General features: G+C 39.1%; 1 protein-coding gene across 1 annotated transcript in view; it reads right to left on the reverse strand.

Annotated features, from left to right (window-relative positions):
* The window catches only part of ACTN3 (actinin alpha 3), a 110,231-nt gene that overhangs the window by 16,440 nt on the left and 68,074 nt on the right, over window positions 1-25,717 (reverse strand). The window contains exons 3-15 of the mRNA XM_077457015.1: window positions 22,766-22,885; window positions 20,401-20,487; window positions 16,225-16,312; window positions 10,593-10,671; window positions 8,769-8,850; window positions 8,600-8,685; window positions 7,838-7,930; window positions 7,327-7,557; window positions 4,994-5,141; window positions 4,530-4,680; window positions 3,021-3,129; window positions 2,760-2,900; window positions 1,941-2,123 (exon numbers count right to left, since the gene is read on the reverse strand). Coding sequence (XP_077313141.1) covers window positions 1,941-2,123; window positions 2,760-2,900; window positions 3,021-3,129; window positions 4,530-4,680; window positions 4,994-5,141; window positions 7,327-7,557; window positions 7,838-7,930; window positions 8,600-8,685; window positions 8,769-8,850; window positions 10,593-10,671; window positions 16,225-16,312; window positions 20,401-20,487; window positions 22,766-22,885 — 1,598 coding nt within the window. The remainder of the gene's footprint in view (window positions 1-1,940; window positions 2,124-2,759; window positions 2,901-3,020; window positions 3,130-4,529; window positions 4,681-4,993; window positions 5,142-7,326; window positions 7,558-7,837; window positions 7,931-8,599; window positions 8,686-8,768; window positions 8,851-10,592; window positions 10,672-16,224; window positions 16,313-20,400; window positions 20,488-22,765; window positions 22,886-25,717) is intronic.

Raw genomic sequence — 25,717 nt, forward strand, 5'->3', positions numbered from 1 at the left:
TCCGTGATCACACAAACCAATTATTATACACTTAACGGATTTTTTTTTACCAAAAACATGTAGCAGAATACATTTTGGCTTAAATTTATGACAAAATTTGATTTTATTGGATTTTTATTGAAGTAGAAAAAAGAAAATATTGTTTTATTTTCCAAATTTCCGCATTTTTGCGCTTATATCGCAAAAAAAAAAAAACGGAGTCGTGAATAAATACCACCAAAATAAAGCTCTATTTGTGCGAACAAAATGATAAAAATTTCATTTGGGTACAGTGTAGCATGACCGCGCAATTGTCACTGAAAGCGCTAGAGCGCTGAAAGCTGAAAATTGGGCTGGGAAGGAAGGGGGCGAAAGTGCCCTGTATTGAAGTGGTTAAAGTGGAACTTCCCCAAAAGGAAAGTGCCACTATGTGTTATCCTCCCCCTCACCCATCATTTTTAGCAGTTATTTTTCATTTGGGGGGGGGGGGGGAGCAGGGACCGGGTAACTATTTCTGGCAGGTAACCATTCTGATTTTTGCTGAGTTCACCCCCACCCACAACCTGCTTTGACACACCATAGGTCCTAGGAGACTGCAGGTCCATTAGGTGCGACTCATAGTAGGCACAGTGGAAAGCCAGCTGTGAAACTGCAAGGAGTCACAGCCAGCTTCCAACATCCAAGATAGCAGTGCTGGGGATCCAGAACCAGCCCAGGTGAGGACAATGCTGGATCCCTGGACAGGTGAGTGTCCCTTTGTTGAAAAACAGCAGCTACAGTGTTTATAGCAGCTGACTTAATTTGTTTGTTAACTGACTGAATATCCTCTTTAAAAAGCAATTCTAGGCAACAAGTTGTAAGGCTGGCCGCAGGCCAGCCTGTATTTGTAGGAGGAGCCTGAGAGGGCCATTTAAACCTCCTCCTCTATCAGGGCCAGTGTTGTTTTCTGGGTTCCCACCAACACATTCCCCAGTTTCATACATTTTAATAGTATTTTGTTCTTATTCTTACATTTAGGGTATGCCCTCTTCTCAGGCATACTGACAAGCAAAGCCAAGGCACACCTCAGGCCTTGGTTCTTAGGAGTATCACATTTCCCGCTTGAAGACTCTGACTACAAGGGAGACTTGTAAGATCATGTTATCCAGCAAGCATGAAAACTATGTTTTACGCATAAAGTCCATCTATTGTCTTTAACCAGAATTTGGTGTAGCCTGCTGTGGCATGAATCCAGAGAACGCCATATAGGGTTACTGGAAGTGTACATTCTGAATAACTTTTTCTCTCTGCTGCCTGTATCCCAAATCTCAATCAAACATCCAAGGAAATCACTATTCTGACTGGTGGGTGTAAGAACTTATTAGTAGGAAGAATTCTATATTAGGCCTTCAATTTCTGACCAGCAGCAAGAGACATGCATTTGGTGAAACTGAGTACAGTTCTTCTGTACCACCCTAAGTGGTTCTTAGATCATATGATTTCTGTCTGAAAAGACTAGTAGGATTGATGCACTACAGCAATGCCTGGATAAATAAAATTGTAAGTGTATTTGAAGTTTTTCAGTCAAAAAGTTATGTTATGTGAATGGGTACATCTCACAAATATAATGTAGGTGTTATCCCAATTTGACTGCAAAATGGAAAATACACATTAAGTATCAAGCAGGTAGACTTTCCTCACTCTCTGAATTTCCAGGTTTCATTTTTAATTTTGACAGGAGTGTACCTTTAAGAAAGACACAACTACAACAAACTATTCACAATCACCTTTGTTTCAATGACATGCTGTATATGGTATTTCTAGTACATTTAGCTTTTGTTCTTATATATACAGATTGCTACAGTTTAGCTTCTATTATTTAACCCAGGCTAAGAGATATCTTACTGTTATAACATGATAAACCTTTAATTTTATGCACTATCATGTTAATCAATGGAACCACAATTTCCATATTTACTTACTGTCTCCCACTTATTGGCAATATCGAGATGGGTAAGGTTGGTGTATGGGTTAATTCCAGAAAGTTTAATTCCATAGGTCTGGGCAATTTTCTGAATCTCAGCCTGGATGCCCAAAATTGACATTTTCTCTTTGTCAGCTTCTGGAAGTGTGGCTTTGAACTGTTCATGTGCTGTGATCAGGCTCTGTGATAATAAAAATACAGATATTAGTGTTTTATTTCTCTGTCTTCTTTCTGAAAAAATGCATTAAAAACTGATAATGAACAAAATTTCTAGTGGTCTTCCTATTAAGGAGTTTGTCAGCAACAAAAAATACTAGAAACATTTAATTCTTTTGTGGTTGCTTCATGGGGTAAAATAATTATATTGAAATTTTGTGTATTCACTAGAGTTACATTTTAGATGATTAACCTTTTTTAAATGTGCCCATTAGTCTTGTAGAGTCTCTCTAAAATATTATCACTGCATATTTTTACTATATATAATGAATAATATTTAAAATATGCATTAATGAATGATGTGAACTATTAGGAGAATCATCTTTTTGATGATATTTCCAAAATTCTTGCACAAATTACTACATACATGTCTGCAAGGTCTGTATAAAAACTGCATTTGAGCTGTTTGCAATTACGTGATGTCTTTCCACTTGTTAACCAGAATTCCAGGGAAATCCCTGCTCTGGATCACTAATTCCATCCTGTTTTTGAACAATGAATTTTACTCTTTCATAGTTTTTTTTCAGATAGGTAATGAATGAGGTCATGGAGTCCATTGCAATAATCACTGTATTTGTATAGATTCGGGTGTGATTTGTACCTGGATCTCTTCAATGCTGTGCACAATAAACATGTCCTGCAGATCCTCTATTGCTCCATCCATCCAGTTATTGAATGGAGCAGCTCTTTTAGCAAACTCCAAGTAGAGCTGGTCAATGGTTTCTAGGAGCTTCTCAACACGCTATAAAATAACAAATACATACTAATTTATTACTTTTTCCAAACTTTGTATCTGCATTAGCACACAAAATAATTTTAACGTGTTTTGTAACTATGGCATTTAGATGTAATTTTTATTTACCTCAAGAGCATCTCTTCTTTTTTGTGTGAGGGTACCTAGAGTGTCCCACTGGTCACAGATTGCCTGACAGCGGCTGTTAACAGTGGCGGCATCATGATAGTCAAGTTCACTGTAGAACAAAATGATCAGTTTTAGTGAGTGACTAGAATTATAATCAAAAGAACAAATTACATATATTGTGCAGTTTGTCAACAGAATAATCCATAGCCATTTTTGGCGCCTCGTCTTTAACATACTTTTATTTATTATGTGGATGCAAACAATAGGTCCTGTTTATTTCATACTAACTTTAACAGGCTGGCGCGTTTCATTCTGCGGTGCAATCAGCAGCATTGACAGGTCAGTTTTTACAGACATGTCGTTTTTCGGTGGACTTTAAATAGGCAATAATGCATAACTGTTACAGTGAAAGAACAAGGGAATTAATATTGCCATACACTGATAGCTTGGGGAAATCTACAGTTACATGGGGGGGGGATGGGGGAGATGGTAATCTTGCTAAACTTTGGTCACCTTGCAATGTAAGTTACACTACCTTGCTGGGAAAGCTGCACTGTGTAAAGTAATGAAAAAGTGACGCTTGGTTTATGCCATCATTTAATCATGTGCAAGGTATTCTTTGCAAAGTGCTATTTCACTATATTCACTAAGTTTTAGGAAAACTAGTTCAGTTGAACTAATATAAAAAATAAAAAAAACAAATAGAATACCTCCATAAACACAAAGCTATACCCATATTTGCTCCAGAGCCTGGCAAAAAAACCTCAATAAAGCAGGATTTAATTTGCTCCAGCGGCAGGAAAACAATTCCTTCCTGATACCGATACTGAACTGGCCAGAGTTAGTTCTTGAAGGTGTCTATTCCACATTTTCACAGCTCTTACTGTGAAGAAGCCTTTCTGTATGTGGAGTGTCCCCCTTTCATCTGTAGTGATCTGAAAGTGAATACCTCAATGCCAAGTTCACTATATGGACCACTTATTTATTTATAGATGGTGATCATATCCCTCCTAATTGCCTCTTTTCAATAGAAAATAGATTGAGTTCAACTAATCTTTTCTCATAACTGAGCTCTTTTATGTCTCTTATCGTGTTGGTTATCCTTCTCTATACTCTATCCAGTTCTCTGATATTCTTTTTGTGAACAGATGCCCAAAACTGAACTGCATATTCCAGATGAGGTATTACCAATAATTTGTGCAGGGTCAAAAATATGTCTCTTTCTCACTCTCTTTGGAGTTTATAAATATTTTAATACAAGAAAGTGTGTTGCTAGCTTTAGAAACTGCAGCCTAAATCTATGATCTATCAGAACACCCAGATCCTTCTCAACTCCAGTTGTTCGCCTCCTAGAATTTATGATGCATGCATGTTTTTAGCCCACAAGTGCAAAGATTTACATTTACCAACATTGATCCTCATTTGCCACATAGTTGCCCAGATAAATAGTTCATTAAGTTTAGCTTGTAAGTTGAAGACATCCTGTAAAAAGATGCGTCATACACTCACTTCAGTTCCTGGGCAATAGCAGCGATCTGCTCTACACGGTCCTGGTGGGCAGCAAGGTCACTCTCAAATGCTTCATGTTTGCGTACTAAGGCACGGATCTCCATTAGAGAAGCTGATTCATAATCTCTCTGGGACAGCAGTTCCTCCTTTCCTGTATAGTGCACAAGGCACAGAGATTAGTGGACAAAAATTTACTGGGCTTTTTTTTATTTTATTAAATCCATCAAACCTAAGGATGCTAAATTGCAATACACTACATTTTTGATTTTGGATGTAGACACAAAAAAAATTAAATAGTTGCCATAAACATGGTTTCTTGCTTCTTCAGGAAGTTGTAATGTCTCTGCTCAAGAGCAGTGAAACTTCATTATCAGTGATGTTAAAGTTGAACATTGTAGTTGGATATAGCATCATGATATCCATTTGATTGAATAGCTATTGTTAGATGAACACTCTTCACCTACCTCTGGTCCAGGACTCATGGAGAGAAGCCTTCTGCTTAAACTTCTCTGCCAGATGTTCCAATCTTTCCAGTCTCCTTATTTCCAGTAAAAGCCACTCTTCATAACCCTTTTCCACTTGCTCCAGACCTTTCCAAGCATTGGCAATATCCTATGGCAAAACAAGTTAGTGAGAACTAAAATTAAATTAAACAAATAAATCACATTAAATACAGTCAGGGTCAGGGTGGCAAGAGTCCATTTTGAGAACCCCCACCCGAAATTACCAACTTTTATTTCGCTCCAGGTGCTTATTAGAAGCTTTGACATTTGTTGGGTTTCTACATTTCATATAAAAATAAAGTACAAAGCAAACATTTTTAAGGTATGTTATGTATCAGGATTATCCTGCAACGTAGAAGCTGCTAGAAATGCAGCCATTAGCATGCATTTTGGCTATGGCTACAGAAACTATTTAGGAATAAGATATAGGCTTCCCAGAAATGTACTACAGAACATTTTTGCTACCCTTTATATACATTGATGCATGTAAATGAAGGTTTCAGTGATAAATACCTAAACATATGCTGATTTATGTGTTCTAGTAGCATAGGGGGCTATTTACTAAAGGCAAATCCACTTTGCACTACAAGTACACTTGAAAGTGCACTGAAAGTGACCCTGGAAGTAAAGTTGCTGTAGATCCGAGGGGTACATGCAATGAAAATAAAAAACAGCATTTTAGCTTGCACATGAATGGATGATAAAAAAAAGCAGAGCTTCCATTCATTTCAGATATACCCCTTAGATTTAGAGCGACTGCACTTCCAAGTGCACTTTCAGTGCATTTTAAAGTGTGCTTGCAGTGCACTTGTAGTGCAAAGTTGATTTGCCTTTCGTAGATAACCCCATAGTGTACAAGTCTTTTGGTGCTCTTTATTTGTTTGTTTTGAATGCTCATGTCACACCTTAATGAGCAATGAGATGAGACATCTCAAAAGAAAGTCTAAATTATTGTGTAGAAAATCCCTTCTTTACTTCTTCAATTGCTGTAGTGATATAATATATAGTATCGTGTGTCAGTCCCTCCCCTGTCAGAAGCCTGATTTGTTGGCATTCATCTGTTTGAGCTCAAGCAGAGCTCAGTTTTTACCGTCCCCTTTTTCAGTGAGAGCACCAGTCAGACAAACTGTCTTTATTTATAATACTCAGTGTAGCAGAAGAATACAGAAAGCTGCTCACTGTGCTTTGCAAAATGGATAATGTTAACAAACTCAGCACGAACAGCTCTATATTGTAATTTAATATGCAAATTAGGACATGGTGGCTGGCTTCCACTGGGAAACTGGAGTGAGTGACGACACGCTCCCCTCCTCGTACATGCCTATTGACTTTTTTTTGCTATCATGGAGCTCAGACAGAGTTAATTTATTGACACTTCCTCTGCTGTGAGCAGGACCGTGGATGTTTTCCAGGCAGATGCTCTGACACACACCCCTTCCCCTAATTTTGTTGAGAAGGGGCTGGCGAAGCACATGGTGCAGAGACAAGCACTGTCAGTTAGATATTTGTCACTACAGAGAAACATGGTTGGATAACTAGATAGTTTGTATGAAAACACTGTCAACCACACTAGCTCTGGTATCTACAAACATTGAGCAAAGTGCTGCACATCTATGTATTATTTTGATGTTCTATCTGCAAACTGGGACTGATTACAGCTCATGCATGTAACATAGAGTAAATGTTTCCATTTTATGTGGCCCCTTGCAGCTCTTCTGTAGTTGTGGCACCCTCTCATCTCCATCCGACCTTGCAGTCAGTAGCAGAGAGGAGGACAGAACTCCTCCGCCAGAGCCTGTGCTTTTTTATGCAGCCACAGAGAGCTTCCTTTCTGTCCCCCACACCTTGTCTTTACCTCCCACGGCCTCATCATTTAGCAGTCTCCAGCAGCTGACTCCAGCCCTCCTCTGATCATCCTCCAGACCTTGCACTTTCTGTTATTCAGCTCTGCCCCCAGCGTCTTTCTGGCAGCAGCATAAGGTAAAAATGGTGCACTGTGATATAAAGGAGGGTGGAGGACTCTTGACTTCTGTTTGTGGGAGGCACTTGACATCTCATTTAAGGGGGAGTGGGGTGCTCTGGACATCCAGTCTTGCAGACACAACTGGCCCTTTAAGAGCAACCATAATGCTGATGCAGCCAGCAATGAAATTGAGTTTGACACCTCTGCTCTAGGTATTGGCAAAGTACATATAGTTATTTTTAAAGTCTTCTCTATAGTCTCTAAGCTCAGCAGTTTGAAGGAGGAAATTATGCATATAGTATGTGGTAATATTGCTTTTGTTACTACTTACGGACACCATCTTGCCCTCAGATGGCATGAATGCAGGGCGGTTGCTTAGCCTCAGTTTGGTTTGCAGAGTGTTGAAGTTGATCTCCAGCTGGCACTTCTCCTGAACGCGGGGTGGCTTGTGTACCCTTCTGTAGTCTCTGAAGTCCTCCAGTTTTTTCTGCATGGCACTCATAGCTTTTTCAGGGGTTTTGTTTTCCAGCCAGGGAATAGTGCGGCGGATCCATTCCAGAAGCTGTGAAAATGTAAGGGCAGTTTCTTCAGCACTGTATAAGCAATATACCAGTCTGCAAGAACTAATATTTTAAAACTTGTAAGAGGTGGTAAATAGATCACCACCCCAAAAAACAATTATTGGCAAAACAAAGTACAGATTGCATATTAATTAAACTGTATTTTAGTGTTAATTACATATTAAGTACATTTAAGGTATCTATCCAAGTAAAGGATAGAGTAGATAGGTAAACTAAAGGCAATTATAGGATATATCACATTGAATTTAATCACATACTAACCTCACTTGCTAACTTCTCATATTCTTCCATCAACTTCTCATTCTCCTGGTTCACAGCAAGGACTTTGCATATCCTGTTTGCTGCAGTCTCAGCCTGTATAAACAGTTCACAATTCAGTGGAGCTTTGCACTGTGCTTCACAACCAATAGCAACAAAAAAACATGCAAGGAAAAAGTGTGCTCTGACCTTTGACTTATTTGCATTAATTTCTTAATATTGCCTACTTATGGTTTTACTTTTGAGAAAGTGTTTGGAAACAGCAAGCAATTTCTCTGATTGTCTGCCCTTCAAAATACATTTTCATTTAATAATTTTAAGCTGCCCATGTTTTGGAGATCAGTCTTTTATTGACAAGCTATGCTGCTTACCAAAACCATCTGCACATAAATAATAATGTATTAAATACTGGTTCATATTCCAAGATGCAGTATTTTTTGAGTTTGCAGCTGTATAAAGTAGCTTTGCTTATATATCATTTGTACTTTAAGTGTTATGGAAATGTAAGGTTTTATGGTCAAAGAACTGTTTTGAATGGCTTGGTGGTCCCTATGTGAGGCTGTAGAATATAGCACCCTTATATCATTTGTTTTAATTTTTATGGCAATAACTAATTAATCTCATGGAGATATGTTACTGATGAAACCTGTTGCTGTCCCAAGTCTTTCAAAATCTCTACTCTTACAGTGGGTCACTCTGTCTTGGCGTTTGGGTATTTTGTTCCTCTGCCTAATGTTCAGAAGAATAAAGATTTGTATTTGTTACCTGCTCAGCTCCAGCAAATGCATGGTAGAAGCAGGACACATAAGTCATAATTGCCTTTTCATCTGGTTTGGGTGTGTTTACAATATCTGCAGAGAGATAAACAAACTGTAATAGAAATTCACTAATACTGTTACTAGCTATATTTCATGTCTCTGCTCTGCTTACACACCTTCTGCGTCCAACATCTTAGGGATATCCAGGAACTTTTCTGCTACATCAAAGGCCGTGTTGAGGTTACCAATGGGGTCATCCTGTAGAAATTGATTAAAACATTATTTTAGACAGATAAATGGTGTTTAGTTAAACCTAGGTTTACCTTATATTTCATTAAAAAAATAGTTTTAAATATTTTATAGACTTATTTTAGATGTTTATTTTAGACTTATATTACCCCAGAATGTAAGATTTCGAGGACTGTAACAAAATAGTTGTAAATCTAAACCCTAACAATCAATTTTTTTTTCTCCCTCCAAAGTTGATAATTTCCCGTTCTCTTTGCATGTGGTGCATTCTTATCAGTTCAAATTGTTTTTAACTCTCTATATAGACTATGCAGTCTATATAGAGAGTTTAAAACAATTCTAATTGATAAGAGTGCACTTCCCCCTTTTTTATGAAGAGTTATGTGGGTAAGAGTTGAAAGGGTCACTCCCCACATGCATCAGTGAGTCTTGGTCACCTATGACCCTGCTGCTGGTATACCAGTTTTTCAAATCCATGGACCACTTTTGGTAGGTTCTGACCACTGCAAACTGGGAATATCCCACAAGAGTTGCAGTTTTGGAGTTCCTCTCACCCAGTTAGCCATTACAGTTTAACTCTTGTACAAGTTGTTCAAATCCTTACGCTTGCCCATTTTTTCTGCTTTCAACACATCAACTTCTGTTCACTTGCTGCCTAATATATCACACTCATTTGCATAAATTATCACATGTGGTAAAAAGAAAAAAATATTAAATTCACTAACAAAAATAGCGAGTAGTTACTGTAAAATGAAAAATTAGCTGGTAAATATCACCAAAAAAAATTTGCAAATGGTACAGACAGTAAAAACAAGCAATATTTATCAGCATGGTTTTGCTGGCAGTACCACATGCAGTATTTGTCAGAAACAGAGTGGAGATCTCCCCAACAGCTGGTTGTCCAGGCCACAGCATCCTTAACAACGGATGACTCATCAGCTGCCAGCAGGTTCTTCGCATATTCCTCACATAGGGGAATCCAAGATTTGGGGGCCACCCTGTTAAAGAGGGGCTTCAAAATGCTGATCTACCCCCCCGTCCACTGACCCCCTTAACCACAGCACAGGGTTATGTGAAAGAAGTTCTTGTTCCCTATTTTGAGGGCATGTGGCCTAGTATGGTTCAGGAAGGGGGGTGCTCGATCATCCCCTCCCTTTTCTGAACTGCCAGGCCGCATGCTCAGATTAAGGTCTGGTATGGGGGCCCCATGCCAAAATTGTAAAAAAGGCAACCTGAAGGGTCTGGTATTCATTAGGGGGACCCCACACTGTTTTTTTTTTCATAATTTCTATTTGCTGGTATGTTATCTTTACATTCAGCTGTCAGCGGGCAACCCGCTGACAGCTGATGAGTCATTTGTTGTTAAGAATGCAGCAGCTGGTTTCCTGGCCCACTCCTTGAGCAACCATCTCAATGTGATTATTTATTCTTAGTAAATTGAACATTTGCACAATTGTTTCAGCATATGTTATTTTACCGCAATTTTTTCAGCCTTATTTAAGTTAGTAAATTGACCCCTTACTGACAGGTAAAAATACTACAGGTAAAAATAAAGGTAAAAGGCCTAGAAATAAAACAAATGCAGCCACCACATCTAAGAATTGATAAATAGCAATATAATATAATATATAATATTTTATTTTTTAGAAAAGAAAGCAAGCCATGGACTCCTTTATGAAGGAAGAATGGTATTAACAAATACTTAAAACCTACACTGACAATATAAAAGATAATGAACGTGAAAGGTATACCTTTCTGAGCTTGGAGTAGTCAATGAGGTCAGGCCTGTGTCTATGGATAAGAGCACAAAGTGCAAGGCCATCCTTCCAGCTTTACATGACAAGGGAAGAAGAAGCAAAACATTATTGAAATAATTATTTTATAGCAAAGCAGCATTTTTGACTGTGATATTGGCATTTCTTTGCAAACTGTCAGAAAAATCCCTTATTTAATTTTTTTGGTAAAAGGAATAATTTAACAATACTTGACCTCCATGTGCATGCTGATGATAGCGTAGAACCATCTTACTGGGATTTCCTGGGTATTTTGGGGGGGGCTAGAATTACAAACCTCAAGGTGGAATCCTGAATTCTTTTTGAAGTGGAAGAAATTGGGTACCAGTCACCCATTCCCTATTCACATCTACATGTGTGCTTTACCAACTTTATTGAATCTACGTGCCTAGGTGTGAATGGGCCATAAAGTACTTCTGTAATATTGCAGAAAATGATATACTTTAAATGATTAAGCAGCATAACATCTTTTTGTTTTTAGATTGCAAATAAAAAGGCTTCTGTTATTGAAGGTAAACTAATACAACTGTGCCTGGAAGATCTTTAATCTTTCTTGTTTACGTTTACTCAAATATGCCATACCTGTGCTTGCTGGATTTATTTACATATTTTCATATAAGTATATAGATTGCCAGAGTGTTTTGTTTTTGTGTTGTATTTATGAAAATGCATGCAGTATATAAATAAACACCTTTAAAAAAAAAACTAATAAAACTAGGAAAAAAGTATTTTAAATTGACACACATTTTTTAACTATAAATAATTAATTAGATTCTAGATCAGAGGCAGTTTTTTCATTTACTCTTACATACTATAAAGGGTATGCATGTTAGTTTCCTACACTGAATGGTAAAAATAGATGTGGCTCTGACTGATGGCAGCAGATGCACTCTGTAATTCTCCCTGGTAAGCAGAGTCCATAAAAGCTTACTGGACATTTCTGCAGCACAAGTCACATAACATTAGGGAGTAGAATGAAAAGCCTTCTTTGATTCTGAACATCAGAAACGAATAATACAATATTGTGTCAAACAGTAGTGCATCCTAAAACTTATTATAATGGTTTGGGAATTTGTTTTTATTACATGTACATTTGGCAACTTTTGCCAGTCAGAAGTGCTGAATCATTCAAAAATATTTCACAATGTGCTTTTTTGTCCCTGATAGATTCATTTGTACAACATAATTATGATTATGGCAGTTTGGAAGTCAGGTCTTATTACATGACTTCAGCTTGGGTTGTTCTCATAACCATAAACCTAGTTCATGTTTCGTTTGAAACAGAACTAGCAACATTTTGGTATTGTGTATATCCACACTAGAACAATATATAAGCTCCCTATTTTTTATTTTTTTCATTTAGCCCACTGGGTTGAATAAAAAAACTTACCGTGTGAACCAGGCTTTAGATCTCATTCATATGTTTTAAATGGCCATGGAATGGCAAATATACCATGAATACCTACAACCAGGATCCCAGATGTTCCAATTTTTGTCAGCTGTTCATCTTGTTCACCTGAGTGATGGGCTGAAAAGAGCCACTGCTCTTAACATGTATCTGTACATCCAGTAGTCCCCATGTTTAAGCTTCGAGGGACAAAGCAAAACACATTGGAGTGTGGCCTTGCAGGAACCTGAACTGAGGTAGTCTCTCCCATCACTTCTACATTACCATAGGACTCCATGGATGTGCCGCACCAGGGATTTTTTCTCCTCTCTTCTCTTCAGTGACTACAGGAGCTGGGATGAACTCCATCCCTTGCCGGCACTCCTGCAGCACATTTGGTATCATCTACATTACTCCCCACATCGATTGAGTGACACACTAACAAACCATGGGTCACAGTAGTTACCTGCTGTTAGGGACAAATTTCTGACCCTAGATGCAGAGTGATTTTATCCAAGGGCAAAATGTACCCCTACCTGCAGGTAACCACTGGATGTGCAAATACATGTGGATACATGTTTACAGCAGCAGACAGCCTTGACTCTTTTTAGCCCATCACTCAAGTGTACAGGCTGAGCAGATATTGGAACATCTGAGATCCCAGGTGCAGGTATTTGCCATATACTTGCTACATCATGGTCATGTAGGATGTATTTGAATGAGACCCAAGACTGGATTTTAGCTAACCTTACTATGCAAGTTGAGCAAGGGGCAACATATTGTGGTAGGCAGTACATTCAGTGATTTATTTAAACCTTAAAAAACTGTGTCCTAAGAAATTTTATGAAATGCTTTAAGAGATGGAAAAAATATATATTTTGCACTGCCTACCACAGGATGGTGCCCTTTGCACCTAGTCAATATGGTTGGGATTTTTTTCAGTCCTATTGTGGTAAACCCAGCTTTTGAACTTGTACCTACAAGTAAGCATATAATAACACTTACTTGTAGGTACAGTGGCTATCTCCTACTTGTGGTGTTTAGGAGATATTCACATGGAAAGTAGCCTGTGATGTCACTGATACATGCGCTCTGAAGGGACGGCATACCGATTGGTGGTACTTCTCCTGGAGAGGAGTGCAGTTCCTTCTGCACTTTTGTGACCAATGTTTAGCTGACAGCCAGCCGACAGCCAGTTATAGCCCACTGTCAGCTGACATCATTCAGCAGGTCCAGGCTGTGGAAAGATGCTAACTTTAAAGTCAGGATTCACCCAGATGCCTGGACCAGCAGCACGCTCAGCCTCTCAGTGAGCTGCAGAGACCCTGAGCCAGCTGCTCCTGTCCCTCCACAGCCTGGCATTCCAGTGAGCTTGGGGAAAGGGGGGGTAGAGCCAGGGACTGACAATCACCACTCTTTGCTCACTGAAGGTTGAAAGCTGAGTGAACAGTGGTCTTTGATCGCTCTGTTGTTCGTCTTAGAAACAGCTGGAGAGAGATGCAACACTGGATCGATGCTCCATCCACCTAGGTAAGTATAATTTACAAAAAAAAATATCTTTTAAAGGAAAAAAAGTCTCCCTCTCCCTCCTAAGGACCCTCCCTCCCCAAGCAAAAATTCCCACTCTAGGCTTGGCTGATTACCGATCTGGCTACTGAACTCTGGCTTGGCTGACTACCCGATCCGGTTACTGGACTCTGGCTATGCTTTGACTACACTTACTCTATTTACCTTTTTATTTTTATTAATAAACTAGTATGATTTTTACTGTACTTCTATCTCGGTCTGAGCAAAAATATCTCCCTCAGTCAACACCCTCTCTCCCAGGAAAGATTCCTAATTATAAAGACAATTTCACTTCATCCAATCAAACTCCCTCCCAGAAGAAAATCCCTCCCATTAACAACCCCCTGTAAACTTCTCTACAAGAAAATCCTCCCTTCTCCAAAAGCAAACCCACCCCCTTTCCCTAACCCCCCACCAAAACAAACTCCCCCAGGCTGGAATTCTCACTTCCTCCTTCCCAAAACAGAAAATTAATGCCTTTTCACTTACCAGACCTCAGATTCTGCACGGCACAGAAGTAGCAAAACTTCTGCATCCCCAGTCTCCCTTTGGCTGTGTCATATGATAAATCGAGGAGGAGACTAGGAGTTCCCTCAACTGTACACTATCAATTGCCGGCATCTTATACCTTGCAGTAATTTCATGGGGACCCCTTATTAAACTAAGGGGAAGGGGCACAATAGAAGGGGACTGGCTGCTGCACTCTGAAACTCTGATTGCTTCTACTGTGCTGATGTTGAGGCTAAACAGCGGGGACACTGTCTGGGCATTTTGCCAGGATGCACTGGGGTGGTTTGTACACCCCTAACCTCCCCTTATCTACACCCTTTGTCTGAAACAACCAATCAAGCACGATCTGTCATATAAAATAAGGAATGTGGTTGCTATTGGCAGCAGCTCTCTCTGTGCTCTATTTTCATAAGTCAGCTTTATTATTTCATTGTAATCTGTTGTTTCTAATAAACAGATAGATATCTAGACCACTGGGGAAAAATAAAGTACTGTAAAATTAAACCTTAAAGTGGTTGTAAAGGCTACATTTTTTTACCTTAATGCATGCTCTGCATTAAGGTACAAAGCCTTTTTGGTCCAGCTGTCCCCTGACCCACCTGAATACTTACCGAAGCCTGACCTTGATCCAGTGCTGTTCTCCCTCCTCACTGGACTCAGTGAGACCAGTGGGGCCCTTGCCCCTGCTGCTGTCAATGAAAATCAGTGACAAGGGAGCAGGGCCGAGCTGCATTGTGTGTGTCTATAGATGCACACAGTGTGGCTCAGGATCAAGTCCGCACAATTGCACCCCTAGCAATTGACTTGCTAGAGGGAGAACTTGGCAAGGGGAAGAGCACCAGTAGGGGGACTCCATAAGAGGGGGTCGGGATGCCCTGTGCAAAACCATTGCACACAACAGGTAAGTATAACATGTTAGTTATAAGAAAAAATAATAAATATCCTTTTACAATTACTTTAACATGTAATCTGCACACATTTTACATTTTGGCTCCTAAAAAAGGCTGTCTGTTCTAACATGGTTTCTATTGACATTTTCAGTTGTTAATATTAAATCTAGCCAGCAGATGGGAGTGTAGTCCTCTTTTAGACATATTCAACTTTCAATTCTGTTGCAATTGACTTTATCCTTTGCCAGAGAGCAAGCTGCTCTGCTGTGCTTTTTCTTTAGCAAACTTATATTGTTCCAGGAACCCTTCCCTTGGTTGTGTATTAAATTTTTAATTTGGAAACAATGACTATATATAGACAGTTAAAACAGAAAAAAAGAGTTTAATAATGTATAAACTTGTAAATCAAATTATAATTGACAATATTAGATGTTCTTTGCATGTGAATGTGTATTCAAAGTGAGCTCAAGTATAAAAGCTAAGCAAAAAAGGTAAATCACCCCAATGTCTGGGCAACATTCTCGAATGTTTGGATTAAGCTCAAGATAGGCTCATTCCATGCTAACATTCCTATGTCCTAGGTGCATTATTCGATTAGGCTGTAAATTTTAAGATAGCTTCTCATAGCTCACCAACGTAAGTCCCTTTTGTACTCGATATTTAGTAATGGCTGCATGTCCTTTTTTTTTTCATGGCAGCTAAAGTTCAAAGGCTTTATGCACATGGACACTTAGCAGCTCCTGTGCACTAAGGCATTAAATCCCTAGCATTTTATGATGCCCAGGAAAAGGAAGGGGAGGGCAGGGAAACTCATGTGTTACATACAGATGCTTACATACAAGTGAATGGCTTTACAAGGCAGTGCTCAGGTGAATGTCAGCATAACCATGTACAGCCATTCACTTGTATTGGTGGCTGTTTGCGTCACATGTGGGTGAGTGCTAGAAAGAACAAGAGATTTTATACCTCAGCACAAAAGAGCTGCTAAGTGTCGATGTTAATAAGGCTTAATAATCTATATTGTTTTCTGTGATGTCTTTTGGAAGGCCCTTTCAATAAAATACAAAAAGTACAAAATGAATTAACCAAAAACAATAGCTTTGTTCTTGAAATTTGTTTTAACATGCTGGTAACTGTATATTTGGTGCCCACAAATGCTCTAGCAAAAAAAAATAAAAAACCCTCAATTTCAATATGAAGGACTAATGAAGGATGACATTCCTGCAGCTACTATTACCTGATATGGAAATTCTGCACATTAACATTTCTGTAGGGGGCAGTCTTCCTCTGACACCACAGCAGCAAGCCTTCTTTGGCAGATGTCTCTGATAGAAGAACATTGTTTAAATACTAAATACTACAATATACATTTCACCCATCTCAGTTTGGGCAGAACATGATGTCAACATTTAATGTGTGTAAATGTATATAAGCCTAAATAGGAATTTCACTGAAAATTATGCTGTGTTATTGTCAAACTGAGCTGGAAATGTAAACTCAACTTATGGTGGCCATACACTAGACGAAAAATCCTTTGAAAATCTGTCATTTGGAAAGCTTGTTCCTTTAATGTCCAGTTAATGGGCACAAACTAAAAATCGGTTGTGATGTTTTTGAGCCGAAAAATCAAAGAAAAAGTTTGCAAAACTTCAGCCGAACGGATGATAAATTGAAAGGGTAATGTGTTTCTCGCCCAAACAGTTTGCACTAGGCATATGTGACAAAATGAACAAAAAACAAATTCATTTATGTCCGTTGAATAGTTTATCGATCAAAATTCATTGATTAAATGATGGCAAAATTGTTTTCTCTCATGACCATGTGTTTGCTTTTCGAAAACTCGTTCTAACGATTTTTTGACAGGTGTATGGCTAGCATTAGTGTAGAGTTGAGCAGAAATGACTGTCTATCATACACATGGGGCTAAATTACTAAAACTGGAGCATTCCAAATATAGTGCAGCTCTGAAGAGAAAACCATCAGCTTCCAGCTTTTTTTTTTGTGAAAGCTTAATTGAACAAGATGAAATTAGAATCTGATTGGCTACCATGCACAAGCTTTTTCACTCTCCAGTTTTACCCTACGTTCACACTTATGCATTTTTAGTGCCTTTTGCAGTTTGCAGAAACGCAGTATTGTCCATTTAACTTTCCTATGTAATAGTTCAGATTCATGCGTTTTGCGGCTGGTGCAATTTTGGAAAGGGTCGGGGAGTTTTTTTTCCCCAACGATTTTCGGCTAATGTAAGTGGTGCATTTTTGATGTGTTTTGCAGTTCTTATTTTATCACTGCATATAGCTGGTTGCTAAGCAGGGGTAGGGAAGCCAGCCTCCGTGTCCTTAGCAACCAATGAGTCATCAGTTGTCAGCGGGGTTCCTGCTGAAATCTGAATGTAAATAAAAAAAAATTGCCTGCAAAATAAATCACGAAAAAACATCTTGGGGTTCCCCCCAGGTCCATACCAGGACCTTTGGGGGATCCCCCCTCCTGAACCATACCAGGCTGCATGCCCTCAACATGGGTGGGATGGGTGCTTTGGGGCAGGGGGGGCTCTGCACCCCCCACCCAAAAGCACCTTGCCTTATGGTGATGAGGACAAAGGCCTCTTACCAACAATCCTAGCCATTGATTGTTGGGGTCTGCGGGTGGGGGGCTTATCGGAATCTGGAAGCCCCCCTTAACAAGAGGGCCCCCAGATCCCAGCCCCCACCCTATTTGAATGGGTATCAGGTATCGTACTCCTACCCATTCACCAAAAAAGCTGTGAAAAGTTAAAAAAACTAGAGTCAGTTTTTGACAATTCCTTTATTAGTAAAATAGCTCTGAGCCACCGTCTCTCCAGGTGCCATCTCTCCCAATGCCCTTGTCTTCTTCCGCCACATCTTCTTCCTTGCAGGCACCGCCTTCTTCTTTCTCCTCGTGTCGCTGTCTTCTTCTTCTTCTACTTCCTCGCTGCTGCTGGTTACCCGCAAAAAAAGGTAAAAAAAAAAAGCTGGTCTTGTTGCAAAGCTGTCTTCCTTCGTTGTTATGTTGCCCACTGTCCAGTGCCTCTTATATAAGCATGGGGGGGTTTCCATCCAATGACACCCCTCGTGACATCTCATGTCACTGGGTGACATCATTGGATGGGTGCCCCATGCCTATATAAGAGGCGCCGGACATCAGGGAACATAACAACGGAAGAAGACAGCTTTGCGACAAGACCAACTTTTTGTTTTTTAGCAGGTAACCAGCGTTGGCAAGGAAGTAGAAGAAGATGGCGATGCAAGGAGGAAGAAGAAGGCGTCAGTAGCTGCGGGTGTGAGGAAGATGACACCGGGAGATGGCAGCTCGGGGAGAAAACTGTGGCGGAAGAAGATGAATGCATAGTAGACCTGAAAGGCCTGGCATGAACCTGGGGGGGAGCCCCACGGCGTTATTTTTTTTGTTTTGCAAGTTTTTGTGCCGGCAATTTTATTTCTTTTTATTCAGCTTTCAGCGGGAACCCCGCTGAAAGCTGATGACTCATTGGTTGATACAGATGCAGCGGTCGGTTTCCAGCCCCCTCCTTAGCAACCAGCTTTATAAAAAAAATTAAAACGCAAAATGCATGAAAACTGCATGCACAAAAAACACATAAAAAATGCTGGTTTAAAACCGCAAAATGCACTGAAAAACTTGCCTGACAAACACATCAAGCGCAACTGCATAGATGTGAACCTAGACTTAAAAAATCAACCCTACAATCTGTTTTTTAAATTTCTCTTGTTCATTATTTGTTATTCAAAGTAAGCATAACTTCTTATATTTACTAAGCAGAGTGAACATTCACTTGTTAGGTGGACCATCTTTATTCCTTAAAAGAGAAGTATGGACAAAACCATAGGGGTACATTTATACATACTATGACCCAGAATCAGCTAATAGTGGTATGTTTTCTCATTTTAGTAAATATACCCAGGTTATTAAAGTCATCCCTACAAAATAATAATAATTGCTGTAAGATAATATTCAAGTAAAATGTAAAATGTCTGCCTATACTATATTGTTTTTGTAAAAAAAAAAAAAAAAGAGAGAGAGAGACACCAGGGAACAATCTTGTGCTTCTGCTGCTTAGGAACAAACTTGGACATTCCACATATCCCACATATCCTCCTCCATTCAGCAGCTGAAATATTGTAAGTCTAGAAAGGTTATTCTCAGCAAGGGCATTAAAATGAATATTAGCACAAGAAAATAATTTCAAAGCCAGGAAAACAAGGTATTACAGCTCTGAACCCAAGGCAACCCATAGATGATACCGTTTTTTATTTTTTTTCATTCAGCCAGCGGGTTAAATGAAAAAAATTACTTGATTTCCCCATCCACTCAATGTGTATGGGGGAATCCTTTCCACTGAGCTATTGTATTCTGACAGAGGTTCCCCCACTATGAGAATACTCTGATCAACGTTGCAGGCTATAGCTGATCAAGTGGGAAAAATTTGTCAGGGCAGTTGTACAGAAGTTAATCGGTAGAACCTCCCTGCCCATACATGTATCAAAATTCACAGACAGAGACATCATTGTGAATCTGACTGAAGAAATAAATAAATCTAGGTGCAAGCCAAAGAATATCATGTGTTGCAAGATACAGAATTCTTGCATGAATGAGGCATGCATGAGGCAGGATAGTCCAAATGGGCCTTACATATATCAGAAAGCAAAATATGGTACAGCAAAGAGTGAGGACTCTACTTCAACCTGTAGCAGTAGATCTTCAAACAGGAAATGATGGGCAAATTGTCCTTATCCAAAGATGTTTTATTTAAGGCTGGTTTCACACTATTGCGAATTGCATCCAATTCGCAATAGCAGGAGATTGTGACTGTCTCTCTATGCAGCCGGTTCACATATCCCTGATGCGGCTCCAGTGCAAATTTGCACAGAAGGCTTGTGCGTCTTTTGGTCCTTTTCAGGTCCGAATTCAGTCCAAGATTTGGGCTGAAATCAGACATGAAATGGTGAACCAGGACACACAGGACCCCTACTGGGAGCTGCATCAGCATTAGGTGTGAAGTGAGCCTCAATGTTCTAATCATGGTCATCAAATAAAAAATCTTTGAAAAAAAAAAACAATTCGTCCACCTTTTATTGTATAAGATTTTATCTTTTTGGATTGGAGCTGGGCTTTAAGAAAACTGTAAGATTGAAAATGTCATTGTTACACTATTGCTATTATATACAACAATTTTCCTGCCTTATAAAACAAATTAGGTTGCTACCATAATTTAGTGCATGGATGTAATGAGGCAAAATACACGACAGGTTAGAGCAATTCACCAGAGACACCAACGCTAAAGTGTTGTAGTGTTGTAAAGATCCTTAATTTAACATTAGAATCATACTCAATGAATGTAATGTTTCAAATATATAAAGATAAGCCTAACATATACCTTCAACAGAAATGTCTTGAATTGCAAAACGCAGAATAATTGTCCAGATCATACCCAAGGTCATCTTCAAATTTCCATCAACAATTTCTATGGGAATAGAATCAAATAACCAAGGTTTATTGAATATGAATGAATATGTTTATTTCTAAAAGCAGTGGTATACAGTATGTCTACATCGTATTAAAATCAATTTGTCATCTCTGCAAGACTGTCAAAATCAAATAATGGTCCTATCTAACTGCGTCTCAGCCTTGTCTGACTAGCACCCTAGGATTCTGATCCAGTCAATTGGCTTCCAAATATCAAGTATGAATTAGTAGTAGGAGGAGAAGTACACCAAAGTGATTTTATTTAAACTAGTATAAACTAGTAACATATGAAACCCAAAGATCAGCATATCAGATTGTTTCACTATAAGTTTCATGATTTTATTAGAGATGTAAAACCACATTCACAGATATAGCCTGCCTTTGCCCATGGTTTACCTCCTGAATAGAATAAAGATACTTTTATGGAAGCAATCCAGCATGCTGACCTTCTGCCTTAATCTGCTTCATGTACCAGGAATATGCAGATAGTACACTGAGGGGTCTATTTATAAAGGATTCACTATGCCATTCGCACATTCAGATGTTTGCTGGACATTTGTCTGTCTGCATTTTACAGCATTAGGCTATCAGTTTCAAAGAGGATTCACCCTATGCGTAACATGGTTAAGTCTTGTTTGATGTTAAATGTGACAAGCAAATTGTATTTGTCATTGCAGTTTGTCCATATTATGTTAAATGATGATGATGATGAATCTTGATTGATTTTAAATAACATGCACAAACCTTGTTTATATTCAGACCCTGTCTATTATATTGTAGGCTGATGGGTGAATCCTCGTTGAAAATGATAAGAAAATAGGATGTACAAGAGAGAGCAGCAGGCTGATGAGCTCATCTCTCTGAAACTCTGTTCTTTCCTCATATCAGCAAGCATCTTACACTACTGCACTATTGATTGGCTTCATGTGATGATTTTCCTATCTCAGGCTGAGCTCTGCTGTACAAGGACTATAAGGGGCTGATACCAAGTCAAATGCAGGTGCATGTCATGCTTGCATTTAAAAAAGAAATAAATCAACAAACAATAATACAGAGATGTGTTCATTTCTGCCTTTTATACCTGCCTGAAGAATTAGGACCTTCACTCACCTTTTACCGATTGCATAATCCTGCCCCCCTCCCTTTTAGGGTCAATTCACAGTTCAGGACTCACAGAGAATAATTGTTTTCTATGTTTAATATCCATACTGTAATGCAGTGAGCTGCAGACATGTTGCAATTTATGGCAGTATACAGGACTGGATCGCATGTCACTGTATAGCATTGCATTTTATACACATGAAATAGTTGTATCAAAACAAAACAAGGGAACTATATGATGCACTGAAACACACATCACAATGCTCCCTACTGCTAGGCTCATTACAGCCAGAATGGATAGCTGCTGCACACTAAACCACTACAGTCGTGGCAGTGTGAACAAGCCCTTAAATGTTTTAGTCAAATTTTTTGGGTGGCAAGTACCTCAACAGGTGCTTACTCACACTTCCTCACCTATGAAAGGATGATGTTGCGGGTGGTCACTGTAGTATTTTTATCTTACATTTACATTTACAGATTTATGAATTTAGCCATTAGCAGATTCCAACTCACGATTTAGAAATCCTTTATTCCTGCAAAGCAGGATATTTAGCGTGTGTATGAATTGCGCTAATATGGCAGCTTCCATGTACTACTGTACATGTAAAACTGATAGAAAATAATAAAAAGACACCATACAAATCTCTTTCACATGCATATGTAAAAGGTAACTCACTTTGGTTGAGACAAAAAGGGATTTTAACAAACTTTGGTACAGATTCCTTCCTTTTGTTTTTCTGAAAAAATATCTGTTTATTTGTCTGTGTCCAGACTCTAATGAAAAGGATTTTATAATTATCAATCAGCTGCTGGTCTTTCGGGGTTTCTGAGGAAAGTGGTAGGGTCTGCATCCCTTTGGATGTAATTTTCTTAGGGAGTATCGCACCAAAAATAAAATTTTTGTTGCAGGGGATGTCCAAAAACTGACTTGTATCTTAGTGCAGACTTCTGGGAAAATCACTAAGACAATTACACAAGCAGAAAATGGCATGCCAGGTTGCCATATTGCATTTTACAGAAAGTAATAGAGCTGCAGATTGAAATAGTAATGAAATTTAATTTTTAATAACATTCAATTATAATATGCTTGTGTAGAAATTGTATATGCTATATTTTTTTATTTGCTATTTTTTTCCCCACAAAAGTTGAGTTACCAGTCCAGGGCTACTACCTACCCTCGGCACCAATAGACACCAGTTTCACTCCTTTGCTGGCAATATAGTCCAAAGCTTTATTGACATTTGCAATCTTGTGGAAGCGCATTTTTCCTTTGTCCGGTTTAGGCAGCCTCTCACCTGCAGGAGCAGAATGTGTACATGAAAGAAAATGCAGTTTTCAGTGGTTTAGAAATTTCCTTTCAGTGTTTTACACACTTTAGACAGATATATAATATTTGAAGAAGACGTGCAAATATAGCATTTTCCTTATGATACATCTGCCACTAATATTACAATGTTCACAGGGAAAGATGCTATTTATATGCTAATTAGCCTTGTAATATACAGTGGGGAAAATAATTATTTGATGCCTTGCAGATGTTGTAAGTTTGACCACTTACAAAGAAATTAAGGATTTATAATTTTTATCATAGGTGTATTTTAAAGGGGTTGTAAACCCTTCCTATGCATTAAGGTGAAAAAGCTTCTGTCACTGAGCAGCCCCCCCCTGTTTTACTCACCTGAGCCCGTACGTTCCCACGGCAGAGACACCTTCAACCTCTCTGGCCAGGGTTCTATGGTCACAAATGCTGGACTCGGGAGCACGCTCGCACGGTAACCCCCAGGGAGAGCGTTTCTCTTAGGGGGTTTACCAATGCGGGGAGGAGCTGTTGGGGGACCCCAGAAGACGATGATCGGGGCCACTCTGTGCAAAATGAACTGCACAATGGAGGTAAGTATGATATGTTTTTTTTTTGTTGTTGTTTTTTTAATGAAACAAGGGTTTACAACCCCTTTAAATGACAGAGGCAGAATATCAATCAAAAATCCAGAAAAAACAGGATACAAATGTTCTAAATTGAGTTGCAGTTCAGTGAGAAAAATAAGTATTTGATCCCCAAGCAAAACATGACTTAGTACTTGGTGGAGAAACCCTTGTTGGCAAGAACAGAGGTAAGACATTTATTGTAGTTGATTGCCAGGTTTGCACTCATCTCAGGAGGCATTTTGGTCCACTTTTCTTCTACAAATCTTCTCTAAATACTTACGGTTTCTTGGCTGTTGCTTGGCAACTCGAAGTTTCAGCTTCCTCCATACATTTTCTATAGGATTAAGGTCTGGAGACTGGCTAAGCCATTCCATGACCCTAATGTGCTTTTTCTTGAGCCACTCCTTTGTTACCTTGACGGTATGTTTTTGGGTCATTGTCATGCTGGAAGACCCATCCACAACCTATCTTCAGTGTTCTGGGAAGAAGGTTCTAATCCAAGATTTTACAATACATGGCCCCATCCATTGGCCTCTCAATGCAACAAAGTTGGCCTGTACTTTTTGCAGAGAAACAGCCCCAAAGGATGATGTTTCCATCTCCATGCTTGACTGTAAGGATGGTGTTCTTAGGGCCATAGTCAGCATTTTTCTTCCTCCAAACACGGCGAGCCGAGTTAATGCCAAAGTGATCCATTTTGGTCTCATCTGACCACAGCACTTTCTCCCAATCCTTCTCTGAATCATTTCGATGTTCATTGGCAAACTTTAGAAGGGCCTTTACATGTGCCTTCTTTAGGAGGGGAACCTTGCGGGTGCTGCAGGATCTCAATCTATGGCGACGCATTGTGTTACCAATGGTTTTTAGGAGGGGAACCTTGCGGGTGCTGCAGGATCTCAATCTATGGCGACGCATTGTGTTACCAATGGTTTGTTTGGTGACTGTGGTCCCAACTGCTTAGAGATAATTAACAGGCTCCTCCCATTTAGTTTTGGGCTAATCCCTCTCTTTGTTCATGATGTACTCCATAAGGCGAAATTTTGTATGGAGCTCCAGACCAAGGGCGATTGATGATTGTTTAGTATTTCTTCCATTTGCAAATAATCGCTCCAAGAGTTGTCTCTTTCTCACTAAGCTTCTTGCTGATGGTCTTGTAGCCTATTCCAGCCTTGTACAGGTCTACAATCTTGTCCTTGAAGTCCTTTGACAGCTCTTTGGTCTTGCTAGTGATGATGAGGTTTGAATGGAAGAAAGAGATTCTGTGAACAGGTGTCTTTTATACACATAACGAGTTGCCATTAGGAGCACCTTCTTAAATTGTGAGTCTGTGGGATCCAGAATTATTGTTGGTCGGTAGGGGTAGGGATCAAATGCTTATATTACTCACTGAACTACAGCTCAATTTATAGCACTTGTACCATGTGTTTTTTTTCTGGATTTTTGGTTGGTATTCTTTTTTTTTATTCAAAATACACCTATGATAAAAATTATAGAACCTTCATTTCTTTGTAAGCGTGTAAACGTACAAAATCTGCAAGGGATCAAATAATTATTTTCCTCACTGTACATATCTATGGTTTGCTGTACCAAAAAAACCTCTGCTGTATCTGGGGTTGGAAGAAATCATCTGTATTTCATATGCCTGAAGAAAGATTTCCTTCTGGTGAATGCAGCTGTCGTTACTCACTAACACTTTTGGCAATAGTTTAAAGCATCGGCATGCAGCATTGAGCAAAGTGCCTATGTACAGTACCTATGTGTACTGACACCTGTATTCACAATGAAAACAAAATAAAGCTGAATAACTTCAGCATAAAAGAGATCAGCCATCCATGGACACTCTGGTAATCAACAATGCATACAAGCTCCCAGGTATTCAGCCCCTTTTGCTAGGAACTCCATCTTACCAAGCCATTGTTAAAATATGTATCATAAACAAATCTTTCATAATGTATTCCATGCAGATCCACATTTATGAAGGTATCTATGCTCATCTACTAGAAGTATAACCTAGTTCCCATTTAGACTCAGAAGTGGCCACATTTTAATAAAGGTTAAAAAATTATACTGTATGTCAGTAAAATTAACCCACTAGAGTTTGAATTGTGTCATCCTAATAGATGTGATACATTTAAATTTAGTCTAGTCATTAGTACTTCTTTTTTAAACCAAACTAGTCAACTAGACCTTTGACTACTATA

The sequence above is a fragment of the Lithobates pipiens genome, unplaced genomic scaffold (assembly GCF_037356315.1).
Source record: "Lithobates pipiens isolate NorthernLeopardFrog02 unplaced genomic scaffold, aLitPip1_a1.2 Scaffold_10, whole genome shotgun sequence".
Classification (NCBI taxonomy): Eukaryota; Metazoa; Chordata; class Amphibia; order Anura; family Ranidae; genus Lithobates; species Lithobates pipiens.